This window comes from Dipodomys ordii, unplaced genomic scaffold (genome assembly GCF_000151885.1).
Source record: "Dipodomys ordii isolate 6190 unplaced genomic scaffold, Dord_2.0 Scaffold22, whole genome shotgun sequence".
Classification (NCBI taxonomy): Eukaryota; Metazoa; Chordata; class Mammalia; order Rodentia; family Heteromyidae; genus Dipodomys; species Dipodomys ordii.
In genome coordinates this window covers 7,329,649-7,351,848 of record NW_012267238.1, presented here as the reverse complement: position 1 = coordinate 7,351,848, position 22,200 = coordinate 7,329,649, and the positions used below count along the sequence as shown (strand labels likewise).

The 22,200-nt window shown below is 46.4% G+C and overlaps 1 protein-coding gene across 3 annotated transcripts in view; it reads left to right on the top strand.

The window, feature by feature from the left end:
- Tenm4 (teneurin transmembrane protein 4) overlaps positions 1-15,101 on the top strand; it is a 420,724-nt gene extending 405,623 nt beyond the window's left edge. For all 3 annotated transcript variants that reach the window (XM_013014004.1, XM_013014006.1, XM_013014005.1), the window contains 4 exons: positions 3,159-3,455; positions 4,899-6,513; positions 10,778-10,920; positions 14,054-15,101. In XM_013014004.1, coding sequence (XP_012869458.1) covers positions 3,159-3,455; positions 4,899-6,513; positions 10,778-10,920; positions 14,054-14,812 — 2,814 coding nt within the window. In that variant the 3' untranslated portion in view covers positions 14,813-15,101. The remainder of the gene's footprint in view (positions 1-3,158; positions 3,456-4,898; positions 6,514-10,777; positions 10,921-14,053) is intronic.
- Positions 15,102-22,200: the final 7,099 nt, after the last annotated feature.

Below are 22,200 nucleotides of genomic sequence, written 5' to 3'. Positions count from 1 at the left end.
CCTGAAAACCACAGGCCCATCCTCAGCATCCGCTCAGACTTGCTCCACTCCCTTCCCTTCTGCCAAGAAAATCCATTAAGCCCCTTTTCACATGAGGAGCAATCTAGATTCAGAAGGGGTTGGTTGTTTATTACTAGGCTTACAACAGACACAAAAATGTTAAATAACTGATCCTAGATCATACCCAGAAAAATCAGGCTTCCTTGTTCCCTCGGTAGCCAAGAACTCCATATCTATAGAGAGAAACATCCTTGGGTGAGTTCCCTGCGTAGGGCTTAGGCATCTTTATTCTACAGGGTCTTCATGGCCTCCCTAACCCCCTCTGAATTCTCAAAGAGCCCTGTGCACACATCTGAGGCAGTGTGCTAACTGCAAGGTTTGCCCTCAGTTGGATTCCCCTATGGCTGCGCAGGTAGCCTGGAGCAACTCCTCTGAGCCCCAGCTTCCTCCACAGACACACCATGACAAATTCAAAGCATCCAGCCCAGTGCTGTGGATCCCAAGTGCTTTAAGAAAGGGCAGTGATTAGTACTATTAGGATTTTTCTCTGCCATGTGAACTGGACCAAAAGTTTCCCAGGCTTTAATTGGTCTCTCTCCCAGCCAGAGATTGATGATGCTCTAGTCGGGTGGCCACATCTCTGCTTCCTCCCAAAATAAATGGCCACCCACAGCGGCAGCATGTGGAATTAAAATGTTAGCCGGGTGTGCCTCCCCATAATGGAGCTCATTTTTTATACAGCTGGGAACTTTTTTTAATAAAGAAAGATGTAAAATAATCTCATTGCTGCCACCGCCAAGCCCAGGAAGTATTAGGTAGTTCCCCCCAGTGATTGGCTTAATTCAATTTTATTAATTTTGCCCCAAAGGTACAGCTCTCGTCCTCTAGGGTTCTCTGGGGGATAAAGGGACAACTAGCTGGGTTACACGGTCCTGGGAAGAGCCCTGGGAGGAACTTCCAAAAGCTGTTTTTAAAGGCTCCTGTCACTTGGTAAGGCAGCTCTGTATCATCATTTGCCCTGTCTGCAAAGAACACAGCTTCAGCTACCAATGCCTTGGATTTTTCATAGGAATTGTCTGCCACACTGTTTTTGCTTCTGCAATTGTGTTTGATTACCCCAGGGAAAGCAACCTTATTATAACCAGGCCATTCACAGCTGAAGTCGTCTCCACAGCATCATTATAAATCTCTATTTTCAAAGCCTCGGAGTTTGTATGGAAAGAGGGGGAGACCCCCAAAGGTCTCCTTCCTCCAAGACTGACCACAATCATTTGCTGTCATTTAATGAAAGTCATTGCAACCATTAATCCAGTGCCTTCTATGAGCCTAACGCCACTAGATAATTGACTTACAATCCTCCAATCCCCACAAGCCTGTGATTCTACATAGAGGAAGAAACTAAGGCTTAGAGACAGGGAAACACTTGCCAAAGTTACACAGAAAGATGAAGTTGAGGCTGGAAGCTCTGCTTTAATTTCTAGGCTTCCCTTTTCCACACACACACACCACAAACTCCTTTTAAAAAGAAACAATTGCACAGGGCTCCACAGTGGTTTTCAGACCACATATGAAATTTTGCATTTGCTGTGACCTAATTATCTGCTTTCCTCTTGGATCTTCCCTTTGTCCAGCTTAACCAGTGAACTTGTGGATGAGACAGAAAATGTGCCCAAATACCACATAAAACCAGCCAGCCACTAGAGGAAGGTGGCATTATAGCACCAGAGTGCCTGGCTGGCTTTCAGGGCAGCCAGGGACTCAGGGTCAGATCCAGAAATAGCCCTCATATTGACAAAGAAATACCTTTATTAAAATGTGACTTGCTACAGCCTCTGTAGAGCCTGCATTTCTGGCTCTGAAAAGAAACTGGAAACTGGATTACATGCTGACCTCATAGCTCAAGCAGAAACTTCACAGGAGACTTCTTATCAGGAGACAGGACCACAGCTTCTAGAGCTAGGGCTGGTCCCCAGCCAGCCCATAGCCAGAGAAGACACCCCAAACAGAGAGATCCATGATCTCCCAAGATCTCCAGGAGGAAGATGAGGAGGAGGTGGAGGAGAAAGACATAAAAGAGGAGAAGGAGATGTCCCAGTAGCCAGCTAAGATGATGGAGAAGTTTTGATTATGGGTAGATGTCAGGGGATCCCCGAGAAAAGTGAACTTGCTCAGAGAACCACTGAATATCTCTTGGCTCCAAGAAGTGATGAGAATTGAGTGCATACAGTCTATCACTGCATCCTGCAACAAACACCCTCACTTCCCCAAGTTCTGGTCTTGGTTTTATATCAGGATATAGTGTCTGTTACAGAGTAGATGACTCAGACGTTTATTTGCTGGGCCTCTTGGTGACTGTGTTTGAAGAATGGAGCCAAGAGGGATCTGGATTTTTATTATTCCATATGTCTGCCTTGAAAAAAATAATCCTATTAGACTTGGGTGTAGTGAACAGGTCTATAACAACAGCTACTTGGGATGCAGAGACAGGATTATTCCAAGTTTGAGGCCAGCCTGAGCAAAAATAGTGAGATTCTCCAAAAGAAAAAATATATGAAAAGATGTGACTCAAGTGCTACAGTGCTTGCCTAGATTTCCCAAGGCCCTGAGTTCAATACACAGTACTACAATGAAGAAAAATGTGTGACCTCTTTAATCACATCTACTTTTTACTTACCATCCAGGTTGTCTATGTTCTTACCACTGTCCCATGCAATCGGCATCTTTTCCTCATTTTATGGATGTAAAGCTTCACAGAACCAGGCAGTGGTGGCTGACACCTACAATCCTAGCTACTCAGGAGGCTGAGATTTGATGATTGTGGTTTAAACTCAACCTGGGCAAGAAAGTACATGAGACTACTAAAAAAGCCAGAAACGGAGGTGTGGTTCAAGTGGTAGAGTACTAGCCTTGAACAAAACAGCTCAGCAACAGTGCCCAGATTCGAGTGCAAGCCCCAGAACTAGCACAAAAACAAAAACAAACAACAAAAAACCTTCACAGAACTGACAAGTAATATAACCTGGAATCAACACCAAGTACATTTGGCCTGAGCTTCCTCTTTTACTCAAAAGCTTCTCAGCACAATTGAGAGCTATGTGGGATTCCAGGGCCAAGCTTCCAATGTCCAACTTAACTCTCTCTTTCTACCTCTTCCCCAGGTTCACAACCGAAACCTCTTATCTCTAGATTTTGACCGTGTAACACGCACAGAGAAGATTTACGATGATCATCGAAAGTTCACCCTTCGGATCCTTTATGACCAGGCAGGGAGGCCCAGCCTCTGGTCACCTAGCAGCAGACTGAACGGCGTCAATGTAACATACTCCCGTAAGGGCCGAATTGCTGGCATCCAGAGGGGCATCATGTCTGAGAGAATGGAATATGACCAGGAGGGTCGCATCTCATCCAGGATCTTTGCTGATGGGAAGACATGGACCTACACATACTTAGAGAAGGCAGGTGTCTCTTCCTCCGCCACCACTGACCTTTCCATGTGGAAAGGTCATTACTGTGACTCAACCTATGGTCAGGGCTTGCTTGCTGACTTCTCAGACCCATGAGACACTCACTTTCCAAAAGGAAATGTAATCCTAGCTCTTGAGAGGCTATGGCAAGATGAATGTGAGCTTGAGGCCAGTCTAAATGACATAGCTAGACCTTGTCTCAAAAAAAAGAAAAAATGGAGACATTCAGGAAAACGTGCTACCAAGGGCCAAGCAGACCCAAGAAGCATCTGTAAGAGTCACAGAGATGTATAGCAGATAGAGGTGATAGAGTGGGAAAATACAGAAGACAATACAGAAGACTTGTGGGTGGAGGGGAAAAGGGGAAGGGCCGGTAGAGCTAGAGAGCAAACACTGTGGATTTGCAGAGCAGAACTAGGGGTTCTGGTCCAAGACAGTGTCTGCTCCCTGGTACAGTCCCATCATGGAGAACAGATGGAAGCCAGTGGATTTGGATCTGCAGTTGGAGGTGCCTAAACCTGAGCTTGTAGTGCTGAGAATAGGCTTAGCAGATCCCTTCTGCTCTAGGTCAGGATTCATTTCACCCCAGGCACTAGGGTGATGACCTCAGTCCTGAATAGGAAAAAACAGCAGTGTTCATGTGTGAATATATCTAAACCTGTATCTGCTGAGTATCCCGAGTCTGCACTTTATATCCCAGTTCTGGTACTCAGATTCCCACTTTGATTCCTGCTCCTGGTCATGTGCCCTAGATTCTTCCTGTACTGTGGTAAGTGTTCCATGCCTAGGCTGGGAGAGCTTCCATGTTCTAAGGGAGAGACTTTGGACGTTCTCTCACCTATTGCAAAACCAAGCTTAGGAAGGAAAGAACTCCATTAGTCCTTGCTAGAAACCAGCTTCTCCCATCTATCACAGGCCGCACCGCGTCAGAGGGAGTACATGACCCGTTATCACACAGCAAAGTCGTAAATGCCCTTCTCAGTCACACTTTAGTCACAGGGAGGCCCCTGAAGATATTCAGCAGGTAAAAGGTAAAGCCAGACTGTGTTTTAGGGAATTCCTCGCTGGAGTGAAAAGATGTTAGACTGAGAAGTTTGGAGCAAGGAAGGCTGTTACAAATACTTAAGGCTAGTGTACCTTCACCCCCTTCATCCCCCATCACAGGCAGAATTGACCAGACCTGTACTACAGGAAGGGAAAAACCATAGAGCATTCTAGGACTCAGCCTTACAGGGCCAAAAGGCTGAAAGAAAGCCCAGACAGCATATCTGTAATCTGTTGATAGCATTCTGGGTTGGAAAGCTCTGGTTGGGCATGGCTTAGGAGAACCACCATTATCCTTGGCCTTCTACTCTGATTTCTTTGAGTCTTGGGTACTTAGACCTGCCTTCTTCCTTCACACTCACTTCATCTCTAGTTTTCCTCTCCCTCCAGTCCATGATGCTGCTCCTCCACAGCCAGAAGCAGTACATGTTCGAGTTTGATGAGAATGGTCGCCTGGCGTCTGTGACAATGCCCAATGTGGCTCGGCAAACCCTGGAGACCATTCGCTCAGTGGGCTACTACAGGAACATCTACCAGCCCCCTGAGGGCAATGCCTCAGTTATCCAAGACTTCACTGAAGACGGACACCTTCTGCACACCTTCTACTTGGGCACCGGCCGCAGGGTGATTTACAAGTATGGCAAGTTGTCCAAGCTAGCTGAGACACTATATGACACAACCAAAGTAAGCTTCACCTATGACGAGACGGCTGGCATGCTGAAGACCATCAACCTGCAGAACGAGGGCTTCACCTGCACCATCCGCTACCGTCAGATCGGGCCCCTGATTGACCGGCAGATCTTCCGCTTCACAGAGGAAGGCATGGTCAATGCCCGTTTTGATTATAATTATGACAACAGCTTCCGAGTGACCAGCATGCAGGCTGTGATCAACGAGACGCCACTGCCCATCGATCTCTATCGCTATGATGACGTATCAGGCAAGACAGAGCAGTTTGGGAAATTTGGGGTCATCTACTATGATATTAACCAGATCATTACCACAGCGGTCATGACCCACACCAAGCACTTTGATGCATATGGCAGGATGAAGGAAGTGCAGTATGAGATCTTCCGCTCGCTCATGTACTGGATGACTGTCCAGTATGATAACATGGGGCGAGTAGTGAAGAAGGAATTGAAGGTAGGGCCCTATGCCAATACCACCCGCTACTCCTATGAGTATGATGTCGATGGCCAGCTGCAGGCAGTATCCATAAATGACAGGCCACTCTGGCGCTACAGTTATGACCTCAATGGGAACCTACATTTGCTGAGCCCTGGGAACAGTGCGCGGCTCACTCCAATACGGTATGATCTCCGTGATCGTATCACGAGGTTGGGTGACGTGCAATACAAGATGGATGAGGATGGCTTCCTACAGCAGCGGGGAGGGGATGTCTTTGAATACAACTCAGCCGGCCTGCTCATTAAGGCCTACAACCGGGCCAGTGGATGGAGCGTCAGGTACCGCTACGATGGCCTGGGGCGGCGGGTATCCAGCAAGAGTAGCCACAGCCATCACCTACAGTTCTTCTATGCAGATTTGACCAACCCCACCAAGGTCACCCACCTGTACAACCACTCCAGCTCTGAGATCACGTCCCTCTACTATGACCTGCAGGGACACCTCTTTGCTATGGAGCTGAGCAGTGGAGATGAGTTTTATATAGCGTGTGACAATGTTGGGACCCCACTTGCTGTCTTCAGTGGGACAGGCTTGATGATCAAGCAGATCCTGTATACGGCTTTCGGGGAGATTTACATGGACACCAACCCCAACTTCCAGATCATCATTGGCTACCATGGTGGCCTCTATGATCCATTTACCAAGCTTGTCCACATGGGCCGACGGGATTATGATGTGCTGGCTGGACGCTGGACTAGCCCAAACCACGAGCTATGGAAGCATCTGAGTAGCAGCAACCTCATGCCTTTTAATCTCTACATGTTTAAAAACAATAACCCCATCAGCAACTCTCAGGACATCAAGTGCTTCATGACAGGTGAGGATCTGGCCTCTCCCTGGAGTGGGGAGCACATTGGTGCTCTGGTTACCTGGCATGGCTTACACTTCTTTGGGGAAACTAGTATGGGGTAGCAGGGAACATAGACTATGCCTAATAGCATCATTTTCCAAAGTGTATTGCAACACTAACTCAGAGAACATTTTGAAAATAATGGTTCTGACATCAAATAAATTTGATAGGGCCACTATCATTCTCAAATTTTTATAGTACATTTCAGCTTGTGAAAGGCTCTAAGGAGTCCCCTGGTAGAAAGATCTGTTTAATATACTTACCCATTATTTCTCAAACTTATTTGATCATGAAAGCCTTTTATCACCATGAAATCCTAATATCTCACTGGATAAACTCCTTAGAACTTGGAAAGTTTTTGACATAGAAATTAAGTTGGTTATGAACTCCTAATAATTTAGGTTAAGATATCACTAAAAAAAATCCCTTTTCAATTTGTGATGATGGAATGGAAAATCTGGACTTCGGAGAGAGAAATGAGAGAGGAAAATGCACCATCTCTAAACTATGACAGGTTGAAAAAAGGTATCAGTGCTCTAAATTCCAGTTTCTTGTTCTGTAAATTGAAGTTAGAATACCTACTCTGTCTCTGATTAGGTGAATATACACATCATACCCCTTAGAGCAACCACAAAAAATAAATTTTTTTTTTTAAATTCAGGGGCCAGTGGCTCACATCTGTGATCCTAGCTATTCAGGAGACTGAGATTTGAGGATTGTAGTTCAAAGCCAGCCCATGCAGACAAATCTGAGAGACTTTTATATCCAGTTGGCCCACAAAAATCCAGAAGTAGAAGTATGACTTAAGTGGTAGAGTACCAGCCTTGAGCAGAAAAGCCAAGTGAGAATGCAAGACCCTGAGTTCAAATCCCAGTACTAGCACACATGGCGTGTGCGCGCACACACACACACACACACACACACACACACACACACAAACTGTTGCTGGGTGTTAGTGTCTCATGCCTGTAATCTTAGCTATTCAGGAAGCTGAGAACTGAGGATCAAGGTTTGAAGCTAGCCCAGGCAGATAAATTTGAGAGACTCTTATCTCCAGTTAACCACCAAAAAGCCAGAAGGCTCCAATGGTACAACACTAGCCTTGAGCAAAAATGCTCAGGAACAGTACCCAAGCTTGTGCTTCAGACACAATATGAACACACACACAAAAAATTACTTTTTTCTTTTAAACTGAAGCAGACATAGTCAAGTAATGGAGAGAAGTCAGTAATGGAGAGAAAAATGGAAGATTAAGACAATATCAAGTTGGTCAGTAGTGATGCATGCCTATAATCCTAACTGCTCAGGAAGTGGGGATTTAGAGGATTGTGGTTCTGAGCCAGCCTGGACAAAAAACATTCTTGAGACATCTTCTCAGCATGCAGCTGTCATCCCAGCTACCTAGAAAGCATAAACAGGGGCTTGCAGTCCAGGCTGGCCCAAAGAAAAAGCAAGACCCCATCTCAAAAATAACTAGAGCAAAAAGAGATGGCTCACAGAGGAAAAGAGTAGCAAAAGAAGAAAGAACACTTGGAACAAAATAGGAAACAAATGTCCACTTCATCCTATCCTGGGTGCAAGGATGGTGTGAGATACATTTCACAGCTAGCACAGGGCGCAATTCATGTGGGTTCCTTTCCTTCACCCTCTGCTCCAAAAAGTGTTTTATTGAGTAAAAAGTGTCCCATGAGTCCCAAAGGCAGGATGTCCCTCAGCAGCCACAGTTCTCCCTGCAAAGACCCATTTCTAGGTTAGTCACAGAGGACCCCTAGAGCAAACGAGGCAGTAAGGTCTGTGTAAAGCCAGCACATTTCATGAGAATCTATAGTGGGGGGGAGCGGGGTGGACCATATGCATTCCACTGTGCAAACCTAATCTTCTACAGGTCTTTTTTTCCCCCTCTGTGGAATGATCCCCTTGGCAGTTTCCTTCATCCTACACATGCCTCCATTGTGCAGCCATTGTTTTATTTTAGCCACTGGAGATAGAAAAATAATCCTGTCTCCAGGAATTCCTGCTCTAAGACATCACACAGACACATGCTGTTCAACCATGGATGGCATAGATGATTGAATAGTAGAGGAAGAGAGATTGCTCTTCCAGAGCATTCTGGGGAGATTTTATGGAACAGCCTGACCTTTGAGGCCTACTTCCAAGTGGGTGATTGAAAGAAAGGCTTTCCAGAAAGTGAGATTAGCCCATTATAAAAGGAGAGAAAGAATATAATGTGTCTAGCTCCGCTAAGTGCCCCTAAATGAAAATGGCTTCCTGGTCCCCAAACTCAACATCTGCACCCTGTTTCTGCCAGGGTAATAGGCACATTCCTTTTTCAGGGAAGAATTCCAAGCACTGTGTTGAGAGCAAGAGACCCAAGCATGAGCAAGACGGGAGAACAAGGTGGTGTGCAGGTGTGATGGAAACATGCTACTTAGGGCCTGGGGATAAACATGGATATCCTGATGGTGTTTCCCAGCATTCACCTCACTCAAGTTGGCTGCTAGGTCTAGAGAACCCTGACAGATTTAGATGACATATCCATTGCATCTGTCTGCATTAAGCACGCCCCTTGCCTCACCCTCCAGTGAGCTTCCTGTGAGACGTGTTGGCAGGTTCCTATAGCTAGAAAAGAATGTGCAAGAGGAAATACACTTTTTCCATTAAAAAATGGTTGCAGCTTGCCAAAATATTATTGTTCCCTGCCCCCTCCTTCTTTGCATATGGTCTCCTTCCAGAATAACACTGGAATGACTAACTGCTCTGTGCCAAGCACTTGCAGAGAGGGTCTGCATTAAATTTGGTGACAACCCCCGGAGATGGCCCTGAGATGAGACACATTTGAAGCTCCACATGGTGGAGAAGTCTGTGAGGAGTCTCACACATCAGAGCCCCTTGACTCTACAATGCTTCCTATGACAATTAGATTGGTCTCTGAAATCCATTTTTAACAAAGCACCTCACCACCCAACATTTTCAGCTTGCATCTCATTTCCCAGACTGTTAAATCACCAAGATTTGGGTTAGTTTTATATGCTCTATGACAGACCTGTATGCAAGGTCCAGATAAGAGTCAGGTTACTTACCTGTCTTCATGGAGCAAATGGCCCGAAGCCACTTTTCACAAATGTCTCTGGGAACCCTGCCTTCAGAAAGAGATGTCACAACTCAGTTAACACTAAAACAAAAGTAGTCTGTAAGTGTGGAGTGCTCATATTTTCTAGTTACAGGGTATATCCAGTGATGTCAAGAAGAAAAGAGCATCTTTTCCCCAAAATGACTTTCAGGACTAGAGAGATGCTCTAGTTGGTGAGGCTTGGGGCCCATGACAAAGTATGGCATAATCATTAGGGGGAGGGGGATAAAATGTCTTGTCACATGATCCACTGCTGAGTCTACTTCCCCAAAACTACATAAGTACCCCCCCAAAAGCAAAGGAAGGCAACCAAAAACTGCCCCACACAGATACATGTCCGTGCATTGCTGTACTGAATCTTCACTAGCAGCTGGTGAGGTGGGGAACATGGTGGATATGGTGACCCCCATGTCCTTTCTGGTTCTTTCTCTGCATTTCTGAGCTGCTAACTGCTTAACAGACCCATTTCTGCAGTACTTTTTCTCTTGGGCCTTCATCGTATGCAGTCATATTCACATGAAATGCCACTTTTATCTCCGTGGTGCTTGACAAAATAGACTCAGTGTTCAGTGTCCAGCTTCCATGTCATCTTCATGTGGGCTTGTCAGCTTGTCAAGGGAAAGATTTCTACCCTCCTGTGATCTTCTATTTTGTTGAAAAACTTATTCATGTCCAGGTCTCATTCCCCTTTCAGTATCTTGAGTGGGAGAATGTATGACGCAAAATCTGCTCAGCACATGAAAAGTCACTGGACCAAGGGCCTGGCCATACACCTCACCCCTCTTCCTTCTCTTCCTGTTTTAATTCTTCAGTGAGCAAACTGCTCATGGTAACACTCTGTCCCCACACCTGATATTTTATAACTAGGAACCCTAAGGAATGTGATACTGACAGCTAACCCCTTCCTACGGAGCCAGATCTTCAATCCCCGTGTAGAAACTGGAAAAGGAAGGCAGAGGAAGGAATCCAAGGCAGGAGTAGAAGCCATGGACATGCCCCAAGGCCCTAATGGCTGAAAGGAGGATGGAGAGAGGAAGAGAAGTTGTTTTCCTCAGTGAATTTTCTCTTTGCAAGTCAATGCTTCTGCTTCTCTTCCCACAGATGTCAACAGCTGGCTGCTCACCTTTGGATTCCAGCTGCACAATGTGATCCCTGGCTATCCCAAACCAGACACAGACGCCATGGAGCCATCCTATGAGCTGGTGCACACACAGATGAAAACACAGGAATGGGACAACAGCAAGGTAACTGTCCTAGGCCCAGTACAGGCCATCCCAACATTGCAGGTGGGCCGGAAAGCTTGGGCTAGTGATAGAAATGGAGGTAGCACTTCCACAGAGACTGCCAGATACAGTTTAGTAACTCATTTAGCAATCCTATTTCAGGCAGACCTGGAGACTCAGGGAGAGCAGTACTCAGACACTGAGGAGCTGCACAAAGTTTTGTTGCGTTCAGAGTCTCATGAAAATAATAAGCCTTTGCCACTAGAGGAGCAAAGGGGCAAGGAGAAGCCAGGTGCCAGGGGCTCGTTCCCATAATCTCAGGAGGCTGACATCTAAGGATTGCAGTTTGAAGCCAGTCTAGGCAGAATAGTCTGTAAGACTCATCTCTAGTTAACCACCAAAAAGCTGGACGTGAAGACGGGCTCAAGTGGTAGAACACCAGCCTTGAGTGAAAAAGCTAAGGGAGAGTGGCCTTGGACCTGAGTTCAATCCCCAATACCAGCATGTATGTGCACACACACCCAGATGCATGCACATGTGTTTGTGCACACACACACACACACACACACACACAAAGGGGTAAAGAAAGAGGGTATGTTCTAAATATGAATGTGTCATTTTCTGCACATTTAATGCACCTGGTCTTATGTGAGGTATTCCACATAAGTTAACTGAGACAAACCCCATGGTGTTACTGCCGCCTTTGGTTTGGTAGATGAGGGTTTACAATGACACACATCAAGGAAGGACCAGAGTTGAGATTCAACCAGGTTGCTCTGTTCTGAGTCATCTTGCTGAGTACAGGGTTGGCCATAGGTGCTTTCTTTTTTTTTTTTTCCTTTAAGTCCCTTTCTCTCATCTTGCTTTTATGATCCAATTTCAAAGACAGGATTATATGGCCAGAAAGATCCTTTAAAAAGAAAAATGTCTTGTCCCAGCCCTTCATTTCATGTACTCATTTCATTTCTCCTCTTCCAACCCCACCCCCACTCACAGTTGTGGACCAGAAGAGGACTCTGTGCTTGTGCTACAATCACCCTGGTGAATGTAGGGGTAAATCAAGGGGAGACCAGGCCTTCCAGGGGATTCTAGCTTAGGAGAGGCAGACTGTGGAGGAAAGCATGGTACCACGTGGCATCCTGCTGGTAACTGGAAACTCACAGCCATATTTCTTACTCCAGATTCATTCCCTTAGGCCTCAACTTATCTGTCTTCTTTCCCTAGACTCAAGAATGTGAGTCTGCACCTCAGTGCTCAAAGGTCACTCTGAGTCTTACTCTTGCAAGGTTCCCCTACACTGTATTGTAAGTCCTACTTTCTTACCTCTCCACTGAACTCTGAGCCCAACAGGTTAAAGTTAGGGATCTCATTTAGTGCTCAGTATATAGACCAGCAAATTATAGGTGCACAGGGAACTTTTGTTGGATGACTAAATGGCTGAAAAATACAAACATCCCATTTCACAGATGAGGAACCCAGGGTTCAGAGAGAAACTTAGCCAAGGAAGTGACTAAAAAAAGGTTGTAAACGTCTACCTGGCCATAAAACTTATCCTTCTCCCCCTCTCTCTTTTTCTCTCTCTTCCTATCTTCTTCCTTTTCTTTATTTCCCCCAGTATCAGAATTTGAACTCAAGGCCTTGTGCTTTATCTTGCTTATTCACTCAGATGGTGCTCTCCCACTTGAGCCATGCCTCCAACTGGTTTTGTGTTGCTGTTTGGAAATGGACTTTTCTGCCTGAATTGGCTTCAAGCCATGATCCTCCAGGTCTCAACTTCCTGAGTAGCTAAGATTACAACCATGGGATAGCTTTTTTTTTCATCACTGGGGTTTGAACTCAGAGCCTCACACTTGCTAGGCCAGCCTTCTGCCCCTTAAGCTAAGGCCCCAGTACCTGTCTGCTTTCTGCCTCCCTCTCTAGTGCCCACCACCCCTGGCCCTATCCCATGTTTCCTAACATCTGCCGTCCCCAGCAGCACAACTCTTCCCTCACCACCAGGCATGCCTTAGTCCCTGTCTTTGCCTGTTTGCCAGCCTCCCCTGTCAATGAATTATTGATTTCTGCCCTTGGCAAGCATCGGAGATCTTTGTTGTTGAGCACTCCAGCATCCGTGAAACTCTAGGAAATAATTGTTCACAGACAGGGTTCTATTAATTATACAGATGACTTAATTTCAGTGGGAGGCCTGTGGGCCTGTTTCTCAAGCCATTTCCCTGAGTTTCTGATATCACCCTGGAGCCCTTCCCTAAGCTCCCTGAGCCTTGGATGGTATGCCAAGCTAGCAAGGACCACCAGCAGCTATGTACAGGGGCAGGGGCATCCAAAGAGTATGTAGGAAGCAACTACCCGGCAGTGGCCTTCCCTGAAAGTCATATGTAATCCTGCTGCAGAGCCATAAAGCTGTAGGAGAGTTGATAGAAGTCACCACTTGCCTCTTATTTTGCATTTCTTATCAATCCTCACTCTAACATAGGCCCCCTCACCCTCCAAGTGTGAAGCTGTCCTCAACCCTGACCTTCTCCCTTTCTCCTCCACCTTCAGGCTGGGATCATTCTGTGCTTTGTTTGCCTCTCTACTATAGTAGTCCTCGGAAGAGAGTTAGAATCAGGCAGACATGGGTTTGAATGTCCACTTGGTATTAGTCGTATGACTATGAGCCAGTGATAACCTGCCTGAACTTAGTTTCCTTAGAAGCAAAAAATGGAATAACAGTACTTCCTATATAAAGTTACTGTGGCGTTCAGACCAGATGAATGGTAACTATTTAGCTGGAAGATCAAGACATGTTAGCTCCAGCTACTACTCTTTGAACATGCTGGTCCTCACTTCTGATCACCATTATTGCTGTCATATATTCACCCCCAAAATGATAAGTTCTTTAAGAACAAAGATGATAACTGACTCCCTATTCTTTCTTCAGTGCTCTTAAAAGGTCCTGGCCCAGAGCAGAGACAACTTAAACAGTTCTGAATAAAGGGGATAGGGAGAGAACAATGGATGAATGGATGAAGGATGACTGGGTTTCTGCTAGTCAGTTGCAGAGATAAGTGCTACTCTCTAATAAATATCGGTAGGTATGACGTAGGTGTTTAAGCTGACTCCAGCGTGTGTTTTTACATTCTTTTTCCCCCTGCCCATTGTCCTCTCCCATCAGTCTATCCTCGGGGTCCAATGTGAAGTGCAGAAGCAGCTCAAAGCCTTCGTCACTTTAGAACGCTTTGACCAACTTTACGGTTCCACGATCACCAGCTGCCAGCAGGCCCCAGAAACAAAGAAGTTTGCCTTTAAAGGCTCCATCTTTGGCAAGGGGGTCAAGTTTGCCTTGAAGGATGGTCGAGTGACCACAGACATCATCAGTGTGGCCAATGAGGATGGACGGAGGATTGCTACCATCTTGAACAATGCCCACTACCTAGAAAACCTGCACTTTACCATTGATGGGATGGACACCCACTACTTTGTGAAACCAGGGTCTTCAGAAAGTGATTTGGCCATCCTGGGCCTCAGTGGGGGCCAGCGAACCCTGGAGAATGGGGTCAATGTCACCGTGTCCCAGATCAACACCATGCTCAATGGCAGGACTAGACGCTACACAGACATCCAGCTGCAGTATAGGGCATTGTGCTTGAACACCCGCTACGGGACCACACTGGATGAGGAGAAGGCACGGGTGCTGGAGCTGGCCCGGCAGAGAGCCGTAAGCCAGGCTTGGGCCCGAGAACAGCAGAGACTTCGGGAAGGGGAAGAAGGCCTGCGAGCCTGGACAGAGGGGGAGAAGCAGCAGGTGCTGAACACAGGGAGGGTACAAGGCTACGATGGTTTCTTCGTGATCTCTGTTGAGCAGTACCCAGAACTGTCAGACAGCGTCAACAATATCCACTTCATGAGACAGAGTGAGATGGGCCGAAGGTGACAAGAGAGGCCAAGGCCTGGACTTCTTGCCAAAGACAGCTACACTTTTGTGGCCGCATATCTGACTGTGTTGTACTTTAAAAAAAAATCCTTTTTATAAACAAATGCAGAAAACAAACAAAAAAAAAGATACTGGTTGCATCGATAACTCATGCAACATCTTTTTTTTTTTAAAGAAAAGAAAACACAAATTTGGCCTTCACACTTTTTTTCTTTTTTTTTTTTGGCAAAGAAAACAGAAGATATTTTTTTTTCCTGTAGTGTGATAACAATGGAAACTTTATTGTCTTGTTCCCCTTTTCCCTAAGGAATTTTCCCTGTTGTTTGAGCTATGTTTCTCTTCTTTGAGGGTAACCCCTCTTCTGGGGTGTGTCCTCACCCATTCCCTAGATACCCAGTGTGATGTGAGACACGCGTGTCTGTGATGATTTGTCTCCTGTGTAACCCTTTCTTCTTAGACTGGGTCGGGCAGGAGGGAGGGTGCAGAGAGTTCATGGGCCTGTAGAGCCTCCAGACCTTGGGCTAGGCTCCCACAGACAAATGGTGGGTTTTTACTCACTGTGTTTTTGTGCCTCTAAAGGACCCCAGATGGCATCATCTTGCTCTGGAAATTTCCATGATGTCATTCAGCACCTTTGCAAGCTGCCCTAAACTCCAGTCCAAGCTTTATATTTTGAGGCTAAATGACGACCCTTCCCCTTTTGCAAACCGCGTGTAGTTGTCAGTGCCATCCCCATACTGGGATATAGAGAAGTATCTCCCAGGTCCTCTTCCCCAGTCTGGTGACATAACATCCTGGAGCAACGAGCCCCATCCTCTCCAAGAGGTGAAAGCACCCAGGATGTCTGTGATTGGTTGATCTTCCATAACGTCCCTTATCTCCTCCTCTCTCCCAAAGCCAGTTGTGAGAACCAGCACTGCATAGCAAGCCCTCCGTGGGGTACCATGTCCAGGGAAGCGATGGATGGAAGTCCTCTCCCCCATGACTCTGGATGTCTTCCTCCACTGCTCAGCTGCCAACACTAAGAAATAGGAGTGTAGAGAGAGGTGCTTGGTGGTCTTTGATCTAGGAAAGATACATAAGGAAAAAAAAAGTGTTAGCCAAAGAGATGAGTCAGAAAGTGATGAGCCAAGCATCCTTCTTACTAGCTTCTGAGTCTCCTCTGCTTCCCCTGAACAAGCTGATTCTAGAGCCTGGTTTTCAGAAAATGCCTTCTGGGAAGTTCCTATCTAAAGAAGCGTAGCCAAGTTTTCATTTAAAAGGTAAGGAGGAAAGAGCTGGTCTGATATGACCTTTCAATGTCCTATAACTCTATCAGGATCAGGAACAAAGCCTGAAACCCTGAAAGACCAGGCTAGCATTGTGCTTGTGAAAACTTCTGCCTGTGTGTCATCCAGAAGAGAATGGAGGCTTCTCCAGAGCAGGTACAGCCCACCCTGGAGGACTGCCTAAAAGAGGCAGCAGCCAGCAGGTCAGGGGAAGCAAAGAGGGCAGAAGAGGGTAACAGCAAGAGCTGGGAGCTCCTTGTCCAAGGGTTCCGTTCCTGATTCATCTGCCTAGATACCATTGCCATTACCACTCACAGGAGGCTCTGGGAGACCCGAGGGGAAGCCAACATGCTTCCTTTTGAGCTGGGCTTCTTAGAAAATGGGACTTTTATGGGTTACATTTACATTAAGTGTGGAAAATGAATTCTGAGTCTGAGCTATTCCCCATGGAAACCTTGTTGGACTGATAAGCTCATGGCACCTTTATAGCCTTACTCACAGAGTCTTCAGCATATGACACGAGGTAATACAAACCAAGAAGGTCTCTTACTGCAGGAGAATGGGAGCAACGTGTAGTCTGGATTCTGCCTGGCAGAGGGAGGCATCCGAAGCTGCTCGGGGAGGGGAGGACTTGCCTTACCGTCATCCCACTGGGATTAGAGGATGTTTCGCTAAGTGCTCTTCCTGTTTCCAAACACGTCACACTGCTAGCACAGTGTGTCCTGTGTCGCCTGTTTGTCCACTGGTTGCCCATGGCCTCTGGATCCAGAGCTCTGCTGCGTCAGAACCAATGCTCCTGGACCCACTGTACATGACCTGGCAATGGGGGCTCCCGGCTAGCTGGAGCATTCTGGGATGGGATGGGGCCTGAAGAGTACAAGTAGTTCTATCTTCAAAACAAAACAAACCAAGAAAGGCTCATGCCGCTTAAAATGTACTTATGCTATAAGGTCCCTAGGACAGTGCCCTCCTGCCAGATGGCCTAGTTGATAAGTCCCATCATGGATTCCCTACTGGGAACACCCACCTGGAGGTCAGAGATAGTGTGGTCCCAGAAAACCATCTCCTCGTGCTTTCCCAGCCAGTATGTCCTTTCTCCTCTGCTCTCCTCCCCAAAAAAGAATAGATTTTTTTTAAGGAATCAAAAAGCACAGATACTACTGAATGTTCCTTTCTTTAAAGGAATGATCCTATATTTTACCTTGGGCTACATACTTCCCATCCTTACCTCCCAAAGAAAGCCTAGATTCTGTCAAGGAGAAAGGGTAAAAGCATCACCAGGCTCTAGAGAAGGAACTTCCAGCTCTAAAATAGGCAATGTTGTGACACGCTTGTCAAACTAAGTGTGTCTTGTTGGGCAGGCACTCTGGCCTTGGTCCTCTGGTGCTGGTTTCATTAAGTTGGCAGATGATTGAGTGACTCCTCTCTCAGTCTGTCCTGTGGAGACCAGCAGCCCTAATCCATGGCAAAGGTGAGTTTGAAGACATCAGAGTTCCCTGTACCTACGTAGTGGGCTCGAAGCATTAGATCTCATCCTTACTCATACTGGCCCTTTTGGCACTAATAAAAAGCTGGGCTAGGAATACGACTTAGTGGTAGAGTGCTTGCCTTACATGCATGAAGCCCTGGGTTTGGTTCCTCAGTACCACATACACAGAAAAAGCTAGAACTGGTGCTGTGGCTCCATTGGTAGAGTGCTAGCCTTGAGCAAAAAGAGGCTCAAGGATAGTGCTCAGGCCCAAAGTTCAAGCCCAGGACTGGCAAAAAAAAATCTGCCCATTTGTTAACAGTGGCCATGGCCCATGTACACAATTCTGTAGGACATCGCTTCTGATCCTAGAAAGTTTCTTTGAGAATAGATCCTGCCTTCTCAGCTGCCAGACATTCTCCTCATCCTCAGCCCCTCTCACCCTAGCTGAAGTAAGACTTTATTGATCTCCCCCCACCAACTTTGACCCGTTGAACAGAAATTGCTGGAGGGCAGAACGTTATTAAGAAGGGACTTCTTGGGGGAAAAAAAAACATATCTTTGACAGTCTCTGACACTTGGCTCAGATTCACTGTCTGAGAACTAGCTCAAGGACCACACTCATGCCTGACTCTACTTAGGGATGGAACATTTGAAATCTAGGAAACCACCTGAAGGTTGAAACTGGCCAGAAGGTATTGTCCTAGATAATTAGGAACGGCAGGGGTTGGGAGCAGAAGATGATGGGAAGGGAAGGAAACTGGGCTTTAGAGATAAAGGAATACAACTTCAACAAAAGAAGAAGAAGAAGAAAGGGCCTTTACAGCTGTGACTGTGTCATCTTTAGAGATGGCAGAGATTTTCATTATGCAATGACAAGGCTTTCTGTGTGTCATCTTAGAAGGTGGGTTTTTTTTTTTTTTTTATCATTTGCAGCCTTATATTTTGTAGTCACCACTTGGTGGCAGTATGATACTGAGCTCTGCCTACAAGGATGGGCTCCCTGGTCCTCAGTAAGTGCCCTAGGCTTTGGGGTCTGTCTGATCACCCAATGCACAAAGCCAGCTCTGTTGTTCCTTACAGTAACCACTAAGCCCAGGAGATGGCTCCTGGTTCAGGGGGACCCAGAAAAAAGCCCAATGTCTTCTTTCCCTTGGGATCCTCACTAGGACTAAAAACCTTCCCCTTGTAAGGTACACCATTCCCAGCCAGGCGTAAACAGTTGTCTATATTTTGTTGAAGACGAGGGAATTTTTTTTTTATAAAAAGAAAGAACTGTATGGTTCAAAGCCCTTTTATTTAACCTTCCACCACTACAGACTCATTTTAAAGACTCATTGCTCAGGTGACAGAGAGAAACTTTATCCTTTCCAACCTTTACATTCTCGAAAACCAGCCTTGTGTACTTGACTGCCTGGAACAGTGGTGCGCTCTGAGATTTCACCGCAGATGTGGACGACCAGGTATCAGGGGTTCCCTTGTGTTTCGTAACCCTCCGAGGAATGCCAAAAGCATGAGACAGGGCAACCTCCTGGTCCCCAAGAAGATGTGATGGATTCTGAAGGCACACAGCCAAGGAAGGACTGACCTGTGGGCACACTCAGCTCTTGCGGCCGAAGCTGAGCCACAGGTGTCTGCGGCACCCCACGAACCCCCTGATTCACCCACCACCAGGACCCCACTGTTCTAAATGCGCCTGTTGTTCTGAGGACTTCTGAACCTACCGTTTCTGCAGAAGGACTTGTCCCGAGCTGTCTCTGGACACAACCAACACTGGAGACTCTGGCCTTACCATGTGGAAATTGTTTTCCTGAAGTCTGGAACTAATTTTGAGAAGTTTTTTTCTCAACACTTTGGTGTTTCTAACACTGTATTCTTGACTGTGTAAATACCATCAAGGCTGTAAATAGATGCAGATGTAGATACCTTCTAGAAACCATAAAAACAAAACCAGAAGTGATCCTGTGTAGCCTTCGTTGACAAATAAAGACTATTTTGTGTTTAAAGGTGTTGGGTGGTCTTTGTTAGATGACTGGCTATTATCAGGATGACCTGGAGAAAGACTCAGGCCTTGGATTGGGGTTCCCTTACCAGCCTCCAGCTCACAGCATCAGGGAAAAACACTTTCAGTGAGACTCAGAGGCCTCACATTACAAGAAGCTAGGGTCGATGTCAAAGTACCTCTCATCTCAGCTAGGACCCAGCATCCTGTTCTTATCCTGCCCTTTGCTGGTCTTAGGGACAGACTTCAAGGAGCAAGAAAGCTGAACCCTACATGGAGGTGAGGACCCATACTCAGCATGTACACAGCGTGTACACAGCTCTGTGTAAATAAATACATGCAAGTGCATCACACATGTCATTGCAGCCACAAAACACGGCTTGAGAAAGGAAGAGCATTTTCCTTAGCATGAAGGATTCTGCCCTCCCACCCTCCTATAGTGTCTCCTTTTTTTCCTTTCTTTTTTAATTCTGTGGTCGTTTACAATCACAGCACACAAGTAGTTTCTCACCCTGCTTTTCTCCCTTAACCTCATGGTTTAACCCATCAGCCCTAGAAGTGAGTACCAAAGGGACACCAGCTGGTGGTTGAGAAGATTCCTTTTATTAAGTCCTCAGCTCTCCAGTGCACATAACAAGCCTCATGGAAGTTCAACTAATGGTCTTTGGAGGACAGAAATGAGGACAGAAGGCATCGTCTCACTCTCATTGGCCTCAGGATTGGCTCACATGGGGCCAGCTTCAAACTGGGTGTCCCTTCCACCCACCTAGTCCAGCAGGGATGCTCAGCTTCCACAGCCTGAACCTCTGGATTACAGTGGTATCCAGAGGGATAAGCAGGAAAGCCATGCTTTGGTTGTCAGGCCAATTTAGTGTTAACTTGGCCTTCAGCAAATCATGTAAGTCCTGTGGGCCCCAGATTGCCCATTGACTTCTGGGGAGGTGATATAGATTCCTGGTGACTGTCAATATCCCTTAAAGGAAGAGACCCGCAAAGAAACGCCTGTCTTCAGAACACCACGGACTGTCATGCAGTAAGTTGTTTGCCTCTGCCTCACCTCCCTCCCCCAGCCTGAGCCATCCCCATTTAACTAAAGCCTCTAAAGCCTACTATTCACTATACCCACGCCTCTCAAACTTTAGTCTGAGATATTACCAAGAGGCATTAAAAAAGCATGGATGATGGCTCATGCCTGTAATCCTAGCTACTCAGGAAGCTGAGATCTGAGGATCTGACCAGGCAGGAAATGTTATGCATGAGACTCTTATTTTCAATTAATGATTTTTTTTTAAAAAAGCCAGAAATGAAGTTGTAGCTCAAATGGTAAAGCCTTGAGCACAAAAGCTCAAGTACAGTGCCTGGGCCCTGAGTTAAAATCCCAGGATCAGCAGAAAGAACAAAAGAAAGAAAGAAAGAAAGAAAGAAAGAAAGAAAGAAAGAAAGAAAGAAAGAAAGAAAGAAAGAAAGAAAGAAAGAAAGAAAGAAAAGAAAGAAAGAAAGAAAGAAGAAGGAAGGAAGGAAAGAAGGAAGGAAGGAAAGAAAGAAGAAAGCATGTATGGACTGCTGATCCCTGCTTTCCAGTTTCCTGAGTCAGTAGGCATTTGCATTTCTAATAGTCCACTTGGAGAACAGTGGGTAACTATATCACTGGGCATGTAGTGGACAGAACAAACTGTGTCCTGAGTGTGTTAGTTCATTTGCCCTTAGCGCAAACCTGCCATTTCTACCATCCCCTCCACCCTCACTTCCACCATCCCCCAAGACAGCTGCACCAGACCCTCCCCTCCTCCTCCATTCTCTCCCTGACTGTGCCCAGGCAGTTTCCTGGGGGATTCCAGTGCATCGTTGGTGTGCCCTCACTCCTGCAGGCCTTTGTACAAGATCTTCATGAGGCTCAGCTGAAGTGAGTTCAACTCTTACTGCTCTCAGGAGGCACCGCCCACATCTGCCCACACCTGTGCTTTTTAGACTTTTGCGTAGCCTGAGCCCCACTGAGGCTGAGGTCCATCTGTGTACACCCCCGTGCGCAAGATGGGCTCAGTGTGTGTCCCCCTAAAGTCAGCCTCCATATGTCTTATGGATTCGCTTACTGTATTTGAGAGAGAAGGGGTCTGTCTCCTTCATGGAAGAGCAAACCCCCTTTCTCACTGCTCTGGGGCAAAGCTGCTGCAGCAACACAGATAGAAACTAGGAAACAGGCTACCTCTGTTCACATGCCTGAGTTCCTCCAAGGCCTACCTCAGCCACATTCACAGTTGTAGGTGGCCTGTCTTCCAAGAACCATGGGAGGACACCATGGAGAAAATTCCACCACTACCTGAAGAAAAAGACTTCAACCGTGAGTACCAAAGGGATTTTTTTTTCTATATCCAGGGAAGTGTCCACCACATTAAATCTCTCATAAGGTCTTATATGTGGTCACATCCTACCCCGACCTTGTCTCGGTCCTCAAGCTGGCTTGTCTGTGGGAAGCTCTTCCTCTGAGTTCCACACTAGAAATTTCTCTCTTACCCCTTGGCAAACCCCAACCCTACCTGCAGGCCCATGACAACCATAGTAAAAGCCTAGAATTCACTTTTAAAATGTGAATTAATTAGCCTAGAATAACCCCCACGTGGCCCTCCTGTCCTCAGACCAGCATCTTTCCAAG